At 33.5% G+C, this 12,689-nt stretch overlaps 1 protein-coding gene across 1 annotated transcript in view; it reads right to left on the bottom strand.

Moving 5' to 3' along the window:
* LOC142351670 (uncharacterized) overlaps window positions 1-12,689 on the bottom strand; it is a 102,777-nt gene that overhangs the window by 9,302 nt on the left and 80,786 nt on the right. Inside the window, exon 6 of the mRNA XM_075403811.1 lies at window positions 11,743-11,879. Within this exon, the coding sequence (XP_075259926.1) occupies window positions 11,743-11,879 (137 nt within the window). The remainder of the gene's footprint in view (window positions 1-11,742; window positions 11,880-12,689) is intronic.

Below are 12,689 nucleotides of genomic sequence, written 5' to 3'. Positions count from 1 at the left end.
TGGTTCACATGAACGTTTTTAGTGGTCTCTGTAGTCCAAATTCTATTTGTTCATATTCAACAATATACACTGTTGTGTATATTCTATTTGATGTTTAAATAATTTCAAACTCTAGTTATTTTGTTTTTCATCTTCGCTAATATTTCGTTCATGATCGTACTATTTTTTCTAGGATTTCATGGAGCAATTTATTGTTGAGATGGTGTCATTAGTGTTAACCAACTAGTACCATTTAATATGGTTCACATGAACGTTTTTAGTGTTCTCTGTAGTCCATATTCTATTTGTTCATTTTCAACAATATACACTGTTGTGTATATTCTATTTGATGTTTAAAAAATTTCCAGCTTTAGCTATTTTGCTTTTCATCTTCGCTAATAACTCTTTCAGGATCGTACTATTGTTTCTAGGATTCCATAGAGCAATTTATTGTTGACTTGGTGTCATTAGTGTTAACCAACTAGTAGCATTTAATATGGTTCATATGAACTTTTTTAGTGTTCACTGTAGTCCATATTTTATTTGTTCATATTCAATAATATACACTGTTGTGTATATTCTATTTGATGTTTAAATAATTTTAAACTCTAGTTATTTTGTTTTTCATCTTCGCTAATATTTCTTTCATGATCGCACTATTGTTTCTAGGATTTCATAGAGCAATTTATTGTTGAGATGGTGTCATTAGTGTTAACCAACTGGTACCACCTAATATGGTTCACATGAACGTTTTTAGTGTTCTCTGTAGTCCATATTCTATTTGTTCATATTCAACAATATACACTGTTGTGTATATTCTATTTGATGTTTAAATAATTTCAAACTCTAGTTATTTTGTTTTTCATCTTCGCTAATATTTCTTTCATGATCGTACTATTTTTTCTAGGATTTCATAGAGCAATTTATTGTTGAGATGGTGTCATTAGGGTTAACCAACTAGTACCACTTAATATGGTTCACATGAACATTTTTAGTGTTCTCTGTAGTCCATATTCTATTTGTTCATTTTCAACAATATACACTGTTGTGTATATTCTATTTGATGTTTAAAAAATTTCCAGCTTTAGCTATTTTGCTTTTCATCTTCGCTAATAATTCTTTCAGGATCGTACTATTGTTTCTAGGATTCCATAGAGCAATTTATTGTTGACTTGGTGTCATTAGTGTTAACCAACTAGTAGCATTTAATATGGTTCATATGAACTTTTTTAGTGTTCACTGTAGTCCATATTCTATTTGTTCATATTCAACAATATACACTGTTGTGTATATTCTATTTGATGTTTAAATAATTTCAAACTCTAGTTATTTTGTTTTTCATCTTCGCTAATATTTCTTTCATGATCGCACTATTGTTTCTAGGATTCCATGGAGCAATTTATTGTTGAACTGGTGTCATTATTGTTAGCTAACTAGTACCACTTAATTTGGTTCATTTGAACGTTTTTAGTGTTCACTGTAGTCCATGGAAAAAAAATTTTTATAGAAAATTTTCACCAGCGAGGAGAAGTAAAAACACCGACGACCCAATTTGTAACTTTAAAATTAGAATTGATCATTTAGAAACTCGATATTGATTAATATTATCATTATATGAATTCCAGGGCAAATCGATTGCAGGAAATCTGCAACTAAATTCTGCTTTACAGCACTTGAAATTTTCAAATTTACGTACTTTACTGCAAAGTATTTTCCTGTTTATTACATACCACTGAAAACAAGTTTAGGAAAAAAAGAATTTCCTTATAGGTCTAAATGTTTGATTTTTAAGACAAAAAGACTGACGTTTACGTGCATAGGATCAGAAATCGTAGTGAGGTTATTAGAAGTCGTTAGCTGTAATGAGCCTCTACTCTGCAATCAGCTCTGTCTATAGCAACCCGAGATTAGACCTACTAAGCGGTCGACCCTGTCGAGAGCAACTCCACTGTAGATCTACTCTGGTTTCAACTCTGTGAAGACTAGCCCCAGTGAAGATCTACTCTGGGAAGGACTCTGCCAAGCGTAAACCCAGAGTTGACCGATATATTTCTCTGGAGAGACTCTGATCCAGTACTGATCTACTCTGGAGGCTCAGTATGGGTTGTGTTTTCAATCCGGATATACCAATCCGGGGTTCTTTTCTGTTATTGCCCCCCACGTCCATTTGCACCCCCCACTTATACATGTTATAGCTGCACATTGTTTGCATTTCATACCTTTACATATATGATTATATACAAACGGCAATCACAATTTAATTATACATCGAAGTTTTGAAATTAAGACGTATTTCTTAATTAAACTATGCTTATAATGTAAGCAGAAAAAGAATAATGCGTGTTTTAAATATTTTTGCGCTTTTTTTCACAGGAATAGCTTTATGGCACTAATTTTTTGACAACCGGAAACAAAAATTCATCCATTCGTTTACCAGAACCGGCAATTTATTATGACTAAAATAAGGGATCTATAAGGACCAAAAAGTACTTATTTGGGGGGTGCAAATAGACTGGCTATATAAGGCTGGGGGACAATAACAGAAAAGAGCCATCCGGGAGTTTTTCTATACAATTATTTACCGATTCGATTTTTTTTAATTTCGGCCATTTTTGCACTTTGCTGAAATGCACGACAGCAAACCGCGGCAAACGTCAGCATAAATACTGGTAAAAAAACATATGCCGCTTAAATTCGTTTAAAAAACAAAGGAGACCAGTTTTAGAAACGGCCCACACCTCAGATGTCAGATTAAAAGATATCTTACCATCATTTTATTTGTTTCACTGAATGTAACTTTAACAGAAAATTGGTTCATAAATATATAGTAGTAATGATCTAAGTATGACGAAAATGAACAGTGATGTAAATACCCCAGATATTCATTTGATCTATCGTGCAAGACTCACTAAATTTCCCATTTTTACCACCAATATTTGTTTCTTCATTTATTTCACTAGCGTTAGATAAGAGAATTCAGAGTAACATGATGTACCCCCCCCCCCTCTTGATCCGATCTTTGAGTAATTAGCTCATTAGTTTGTAAATCTTGCACGATAAATGAGTTGTTACACTGCTACTAAAACTCAATATACACTACTATATTCTACATTATTTATTATTGTAGTTACGTAATATGGAAGACGTAGTACCTAAAACGAGTACCTCCTTTCACTCAAACTCTCCATTCGACGCCTTTTGGTTACATGACAAATTACACAGTGCCATCATGCTTTTACCATACTTAACCTTATAAATTGATATCATGTTCTGTTCTGATAGTTTCATATCAAGTATAATGGGCAGCTAGGCCAGATATACCGTAGACACAAATGATAAACCAATTTTAATTATGATTTAGTATAATATCAGATTTAAAAAAAAATCCCAAAGCTGAGGTTGCGATGGATTGCAAATAGAGACTATTATATAAACACATGCTAAGTATAAGTTAGTATGTGTTTTGACCTTGTTTGTTGAAAATTTTTCCAACAAATACCCCAATTTTAATGAGTCACCCACTAAACATAACCGACTACAGTCGGTAGAATTGCTCTCGAACGGCAGGAGGGATGTGCTTTCGTTGTAGCAAACTTAAGCTAGGAACCCTGGCCGCAGTTGACGGTAACAAAAATTGAGGATGGGTCAAAAGCGACTAGGGGTGTTCAAACGTTCCAAAATCGCCCTCCTTCAGAGCACAAATTTCTGCCTCAATCATTCTTTAGGAGCCTTTTTGAACCGTGCACTTAATACCTACTAATCTAAGAGAGCTGCTCAGCGACTATATACCGTCGAGCCTCCCAAGTTTATGTAATTTCGTTTGAGAAAAATTCAGATCACTCAAGCCAGCAAATGAACATTCTACACTCGTTAACAAAGTAAACGTTTAAATTGCAAAAATGGAAAAATTGCATGCGACTTCGTTCGAGAGCTTTTTCAATATATTCGAATTTAGGCAAAACGTTTAAAAAGTATCCCAGTCAAGTGAAACTGAAATCTTAAAGATCTAGGAATGTCATTTAACCTCAGATACAGCCATGAAAAATATGAGATGATGTCTTATTTTTATTTCAGTTGCAGTTTGAAGGGTCATAAAGTTTTTATCCTGTTGTCAATCTCCTCATCTCCTCCCTTCACAAAAGGAGGAACATTCACGAATAGAACTTATGCGAGATATTTATTGACTTGCGACGCGAACTTGAATTCCAAGTATACATTTATTGTAAAAAACTCACAGATTGAAACTTAAAAGACATTTCATTAGCACAAAATGAACATGAAACAAACAATATTTCAATATTTCAAAGAGCCGTGGTGGCCTGTGTCCTCTGCAATCATCGCCGCAACGTCGCAATAACTGGCAGGTGATATTCAGATTACAAACATGGGAGACACAGCGCTGAACTCAACTTCATACCAGATTTCCTACTAGCAGGCTTATGCGTGAAAAGTTTACTATAGTTAAGGAAAAGTTAACTATTTAAAAGCTTCAGCTTAGCGTTTTCACGGAAGGGGAATAGTCCAGTAGGCACAAAGAGAGATGAATGAACATATCCCAATGTTTTGTAAACATAAGTAGGGAGTTTCAAACTAACAGCCTTTTTGAACAAAAATTAGGTCAGTTTTTGCATCAAAACGGCAAATTAATTAACTAAACGAACACTTTGCTTTCTTTGTACACAGAAATCAAAAATGAAACAAATTACAACCAAATAAACATCTAAATCAGATGCTGAAATTCAAAATTTCTTTGAAAAAAAAAATCAAAGATATGAGAAATGAATGCAATATTAACGCAAAGTGAGCCTAAACGTTTCTCATTCGCATTTAAAACGTCTAATCATTCCTTAACGACCTTTTATCAGACCATCTTGATTGCTCTGAATAAAATTCTGACCCTGAAATAAACGTCATTAAAGTCTGTGGAGCCTACGAAGTTCTGGAAAAGCTCTGTTCTAGAGCTGCTTTCTGTGTGCTACAATTGTTTGATATGCAAATAATTTGCATATCTAACTAACCGGAGGTTGTCGTCTCTTAAAACCAAAACATCTTTGACGTATAGGTCAGTTACTAGAAAAAACGCAAGCTTTGACTACTTGTATTTTTCAGGTCAAAAGAGTACTGTTGTTAGATTCACTTTGGCAACTCAACATTCAGAGTTGCATTGAAAAAGTTTACCTTATGCTCCGCAATATTTTCAAACATTATTATAATTATTAGTTGGTTCCTTTGGTTTAATTCAGCGAGGTCTAAAAAATTTTATTAATTGATTCAAAAATTTTTCATCGACTGCAAAAAACGTAAATAAATATATATATATATATATATATATATATATATATATATATATATATATATATATATATATATATATCGCCTTCTCGGAGAACAACAAAGGATGAAATCATCCAATAGAAGGTGGCGCAATACAAAAACGAGTGCTAATTGAGAAATTGATTAATATGATCGATATCAGAAAATTAGGAAAACAAAAAAAGAGAAATGAAAATTAGTAAAAACACAATATTAAACAAAAACGAAAAAGAAAACGCAAAATATTTAAGTGCTTATTCCTCTTTTTTCAGCTCTTAATTTTTCAACTGACATTACAAAGAATTATATGCTTAAGAAACGATTTCCTGAGACCCTTAAAAGTAAGTCTTATTTTGCACTGCAAAAGATACAGCAGAACAAAACGTATTTGTTGGAATTTTGATTACAAACCCTTAAAATCTATCCAATTTACGTCCCCAATATTATCACAAAAAGTTCTCAATACTCTATTTTTAATTTAACAAATGTCATGTCAACCTTTTACAACTGAAAAGTGAGAGCTTAGAATATAGCTCTAATTTTTCTACACAATAACCAGCTACTTTAATTTTTGACAAAAGTTGTTATACAATTTTAGCATTATATTGTTTTCCACCCGGCTCTTAGATACAGTTTATCCAAAATTATCTCCTTTCTATGAGTAAAGACAATTTTTACTCAAATGTTCTTTAAATTACGTGAACAAAAAATGAATTAGAAGGAAATTTTTAGAAAACAGAAGTCTAATTACTTTTGATTGTTTTGTTTTTGGTGGAATAGGTTCGAAATATGTTTGCGCAATTGATAAAAAACACTTCAATGAGAAAACACAAATAAAGTCCACACTTTGACGGCTCCATTCAAACCGTTTAAATTCATTTAAAATTTAGGCTAACAAAAAATTTCCTTCTCAAAAAATTTCCTTCAATTTTTTTCACAAACTTATATGTCTAAACACGTTCCATTTTTTCATATGTCGCACTTTATTTTAAATTTACATCAATATTACAGGTAAAAATTTAAAAACTAAAAATTCAAAAACATTAAATTTGCACAAAATTGGACCAGAATCTAAACGTTTGATGTGTTTTTTTTGCGATTTTAGCCTCTCTAATTTTTTGTTCCTAGTTTCACAACCGGATACTATTTGGTTGCAAGAAAAGATATTGAAAAGACTTTTGGGGATAGTTGCTGATGAGATATTTCAGTATATTGAGATCTCAATCAGATTTTGATTTGTTCCGTCTTCTTTTTATCCTCAGTGTTTTTTTGGTTTGTATCGTTTTTGTTATTTGACCTATCATGTGCAAAATTTTTCAATGAGCAGAAACAACTTGAAGTTGTCACTGTGTGTAAAAATAAGTGTTTTGGTGTTCCAACTTAAGGAGAAAAAATTATATCCGATTTCAGTTTTTGTTCTTTATTTTGTTTTCCTTCATTTTTCGAATTGTATAGAATATGACGAAAATCAATTTATAAGAATTTTTCCTCTAAAGTAGTTATAAGTTCTGTTAAATTGATTTGAGAAGTTATTCAGAAAAAGTTTACATGAATTTAGTTCGTTTCACAACATTAATCAATACTTTACAATTTTCTCTCTTAATTTTAGCATGCTCTTTCTGTACCCTCCTATAGATAGACATAAAAATTGTGTCCTCAAATAAGCTCGTGTAATATCAAACGAAAACTTATGACCTATTTCGAATAGTTAAAAAACAATGCTCAATACCGGGCCAAACGTAATTTTTGTTTGGTGTTGAAAATTGTTTCACGCTCTTTTACTGATTCTTCGTTCGATTTTTGCAGATTTTGAATTTTACGCATACTTTCTTCAGCTAATTGGCGAGAAACTAAAGCAAATATTTTCCACAGTTCCTTTTGAATGAGACAAAGTTTGGCGTGTGTTTTGAATGAGATGTCAATTTTCAACCATAGTGGCTCTTTTTAGCAATTCAAGTTTGGCTGAAAGCTTGAAAAATTAAATTTAGTTTGAAGTGCGTTTTAAAGTGTTGCTGCATGATATCGTGTACACATTAACCCGAAAAACATGAACTCTCAAATTTCACGCTTATTCTCAAATCGCTTTCTGATTTCTATTTATGTTATAAAAGCTGCAAGCTTTGATCTAACTTATGTAACTTAGTAATAAAAAAGAGTAATGAAAGATAATTGGCTCCTTAAAAGTTGAAGAAATTGTGACGCAGGAAAAAGTTAGTATGAGCGACAAGGGAAAAAATAATTTGCCCTTTATTTTTCACACTTAGTTAACTTAGAATACTAAATTAGAGCAACAAAATTATGACGCAGCTCAGTACCTGCTAATTAGAGGCTTTGATTCTAAATACTGGGAGTCAAACAGTACTTTTTGATACCAGCAATTTGGGGGTAAATGGTGAAAGTGAAAAAGAGTAAAAATATGCGTTTGAAAGTTACATTTTAAAAAAATAGTAACAACAAAACCGCATTGAGTTTTAACAGTAAATTTCTATTGCCCTAAAAGGTCGTTTTTTGGTCGTGTTCCAAGAAAAACGCATTTTTTCGTATATTTTTTTGTCTATTTTTCTCCTTTTACGGCTACTCAAAAAGGTTAGTTTTGTACAATAAAACGTACAGATTTTGTTTTAAGAATTTGAAATGAACTATTGTTTTAAAAAGTCAATGCTTCTAAATTTGCGATTAATTCTATGAACTGAAGGACGATGTAATATTCATCTATTATCGATTACTCTGTTGAATTTATGCTCTTTATCTTGTATTTTTTTCATTAGTTGTTTGAGATTGAAGTTAATTCAACATGAGAAAAAGGAAGCCTTAAAAACACAAGAAGGAGCATTCAAATCGTGTTCACATCTATATCCGATACGGGTCTTTCTTCATTGTTGAGAAGATAATTAAAGGAAACGTTTTTGTTTCCATCTTAAAATGGAGAACTGTTCAATTAAACGGAGAAGTGCATTAAGTCGATTTGGGCTCCCCGGGTTGTATTGACTGGGATTAATTATGTCAAACAAAGAATCAGAAGAACTGTCCCGGGGGACTAATTTCACTCCAATTAATTCCAAGCATATTTTACCCCTGAAGTGAACATTAAACAAACTGAAGTAGAGTGCCCAAAAAGCCTTTATAGAACACTCTTAACCTTTTTTATTATACTAAAAAAATATAATACCCCCTGCTTTCACACTGAAGCTTTTTTATAATAAAAATGATAACGCTTTAAGTTTAACCTTTACATACAAATTTTCTTCCTAATTGCTATTAGAATATTTTTTAAAATGTCACGTGTTGAATGCGTCTCAAATTCATTAGATTCTCAGTTTTTCCATTTAGGGTCATTTAAAAAAAAGACAGGATCATTTTTTTTCGGCCCCTCAATGTTTTCTGTGCCTCAAATTATGTGTTTTTATATAGCACATTACTATATGAAACACTAGGACGTGCACCTAGGAGCTGTAAAAGATATTTGTTCACTATGCTGGGTGGACCGAAACAGAATATATTCAAGAGACTTTGATTTCAGTTGCGTATAAACAGGGATCTATCGTGTTCCGGGACGCAGAAAAAAGTTTATTTTTTAAAAATTTTTTGTTAAGAGATGCTGGCTACAATTTCTTTATAGAAAAAGAAAACGAATGAAATAAAACTTTTTTTGAAAGCCAATATTGTTGATAATGAGTAGAACAAAATGCTTTTGATTTACAATGATAAAAGTTTCCCCAGATCTCAGCAGGGAAAGTGGTTAAATTTTATCTGAAATTGGAAGAAAAATGAATAATTTCAGAATAACATGTTTGTAAATTTCACCCAAGGAACTGCCATGCCCAATTAATCCAACAGTAAGATTAAAAATTACCACAAACTTTTTTTCAAAAGATATGCACTTTCAAATTATTGTGAGATATTTTTGCTCATTCCACATTTAACTATGCGGTGGCCCACTCTCCCTGTCCAACAAAAAAATTCTACTCTAAGAGTTAATTTTGTTTCAGAGGAACTTTTTAACTAAAAAGCGAGGCGAGACTATAGTTAGTTTTCCATGCAGTTATAAATTTATTCGCAATAAAGAAAAAAATATTATGAACACTAGATTACGTTGTATTGTCAATTGGATATCAAGGGCTCATTTTAGTTGTAAAAATTGGTTCTCCCTACGTATTTAGGTAGAAAAACAATTCATCTCTAGCAAACAGGTTTCAGCTAATCAGGATCTTGCAGGAAGTCGCAGAAATACGGTGAAATAGGAAGAGTTTTACTTACATTATTTTGCTTGGCTTCGACTTCTCTATGACCCAAGAAAATGTTGTCCTTCTTTTATAATCATACAATTTAAACAATGATTTTCTGAAACTAATACCACAAAAAAGATTCGTATTTAACATCTCAAGTTAAGTTTAATTTGTTTGTCAGTGTTTTCTTTTATGAGAAACTAATTCAGACTTTTCATCCAAAAATATTTCTTTTGTAAATTCTTGATTGATTGCGTTAACTAACTCCATTATTAACTTCCGTAGTTCAATGATAATACCCGGGTCCTTGATACCAAATGGTTGCAAGTCAAACGAATATTTTGTAATTTTTGTCCACATTCGTCCCGGTCAAGCTCAACTCTTTTTGGTTAATTCAATCTAAAACTCTGTCATTTACCGTTGAAAGCGCGTGGGAGTTAGTTGCTCATTATGGATAACATAACACAATATGACCTAAATTGGCAAAAACGCTTACTTTTCAATTTTAAGAACTCAAGAGTTTCTCTGCAAATCAATTTGGTAATAGTAGGTCTCAATTAGCTTGTTCCCTATTGCTTTTTAACATTGTTCCTAAAATTTTAAGCTCTTTTTGATTCTGATTAAAAATTCATCTTCGTATGTCAGCATTTTCTCGAATAATTTGTCTACCGTTCACTTTTTACCAGTTTTACTAATTTTATGATTTCAGTTGATACTTTTACAGAGTCCATATGTTTTCGTTTTTCGTCTACATTCATATTTTGAAACGTTTTTCATTTTTTGCCACAATATAGGCAGAATAGTTATCTTGTAAGAACTCATTTTCTAAGAACTTCTGTAGGAGCATATGTTTAACATATGTCGATTTTTTAACTTATAAGAACCCTGTGAGTCAAATGGTTAACTTTTAAGAACTAGTAAGTTAAACAGTTAACAGATATCATTATATTAACAATACAATTCATAAGAAGAACTGTTTTCCAAAGAGGTTGAAACTACAACTTTCTTCACAAAGATTACAACAAGAACGAGCAAAATTAAACACAACCAAAAACAACGATTCAAGAGAAATCAAAACGACTAAGTACGTTCCATATACCATGTACCTTTTTACTATCGTACGTCTGGCTGTATTTTATCAATTTTTTGGTCAGCCCTGGAAAATAAAATTGCGATGATTCAGATAACATATGTAACAAACTTTTTTAAACGGTAACGACTGACTAAATATCATTACTCATTTATTAGTTGGAATAATGATAAAAAAGGTACGGCTGTGAATTAATCATATTAGATTGCATTGTGGATGCACTATTAATGGTTTCATTTTGTGGCAATTGTTTCAGTCCACTAATACTTCGGTCCATTCGATCTATTAATAATAAGAAAATCAGTCTATACCATGCATTCGAGTAGTTACTATACACAATAAGTGATGGCGATATTAACATAAAATTGTGCAAATTGCCCAAGTTAAGTGCACAAGTAGAGATTTCATACTAAAATTCAACCTGGTATGATCATTTTTGACATAACGCTGTAATGATATACCTCTACAATGGTCCCAGTCAAATTTAACCAAAGCTTAACTAAACCCATCCGTGGCGCTATTATAAAACATAGGATTACGAAAAACCTTTGCGAATTTGGGCTACATGCGCAATATGCTCAGTCTAATCCAAATCCACGAGCATCAGTTTCCATTTAGGTATACCTCTGAGGCGTTAGTTGAAGCGTTGGGAAGAAATATGAATCAGAACTACATTTTAAGAGCATCGGCCATAATTCGTATCAAAAATCGTGCTAGATTTGACCCATTTTTACGTTCTGGGGTCAATGGTTGTTTTACCCAGACAAAGACATTCGTATAAGATCTCAACTTGGGTTGTATGCCCGGACCGAACTCCAAGTCTATATCAGTATAAGGCAAGTCTAAATACATGTCTTATATCGTTTTTCACTACTGGGCGTCTAATTACAAGTCTTACAAGTCTGACAAGTCTTGGCCAACACGAGGATAACACTTGCAAGTCAGCCCAGACTTGGATTTAGACGGCCAATTGTAAAAAGTGACATGATCATTGCTCTGAATCATTAATGAAATGAGACTTATAGTTAGACTTGCTCATTATTGAGTTTAGGTCCGAGTGGACATGAAATGCAACAAAATGAAATGCAGTGATATGAAATGGAATGAAGGTGGGTTTTGATTTTTGCCACTTACCAACCAGCTTATGACTTTTGAACAGATACGACTGCGGAGACTCTTAGACATGGCCAGGTAGACTATGGGATTGAGGGCACTGCTGCACAGCAACACCGGCATAGACCACATCGTCAAGTAGTAGTCAAACTGCACACCTGTAGTCGCATAATTACAACAAATTGATAGTAAAAAACAATTTAGCACTAGTACCCAGGTTGAGGTGCCAGACGGAAGCAAGTATGTCCAGACCGTCCCAGACGGAAAGTACCTATGTCCAGACCGTCCCAGACGGAAGTTGCCTATGTCCAGACTTTCGTGCGTTCGCCAGACTTTCGTGCGTTCATGTCCAGACTTTCGTGCGTTCACCAGACTTTCGTGCGTTCATGTCCAGACTTTCGTGCGTTCACCAGACTTTCGTGCGTTCATGTCCAGACTTTCGTGCGTTCACCAGACTATTCGTGCGTTCATGTCCAGACTTTCGTGCGTTCACCCAACTTTCATGCGTTTTACCAATTTTCCTGCGTTCATGTTCAGACTTTCGTGCGTTCATGTCCAGACTTTCGTGCGTTCGACAGACTTTCGTGCGTTCATGACCAGACTTTCGTGCGTTCACCAGACTTTCGTGCGTTCATGTCCAGACTTTCGTGCGTTCACCAGACTTTCGTGCGTTCATGTCCAGACTTTCGTGCGTTCATGTCCAGACTTTCGTGCGTTCACCCAACTTTCATGCGTTTTACCAATTTTCCTGCGTTCATGTTCAGACTTTCGTGTGTTCATGTCCAGACTTTCGTGCGTTCGACAGACTTTCGTGCGTTCATGACCAGACTTTCGTGCGTTTTTTGATGTTTCCAGACTATATTTTGAACGCACGACGCCCCCCTCGTGCGTTCATCTTCGGTCTGGACATACTTGCTTCCGTCTGGGACCTCAACCTGGGTAGTAAAAACACTTTATTCCTGAGCAGC

This window comes from Convolutriloba macropyga, chromosome 13 (genome assembly GCF_964194025.1).
Source record: "Convolutriloba macropyga chromosome 13, txConMacr16.3, whole genome shotgun sequence".
NCBI classification, from domain to species: domain Eukaryota; kingdom Metazoa; phylum Xenacoelomorpha; order Acoela; family Convolutidae; genus Convolutriloba; species Convolutriloba macropyga.
The sequence above is the reverse complement of the archived record's forward strand: the minus strand, read 5'-3'. Positions and strand labels throughout refer to the sequence as shown.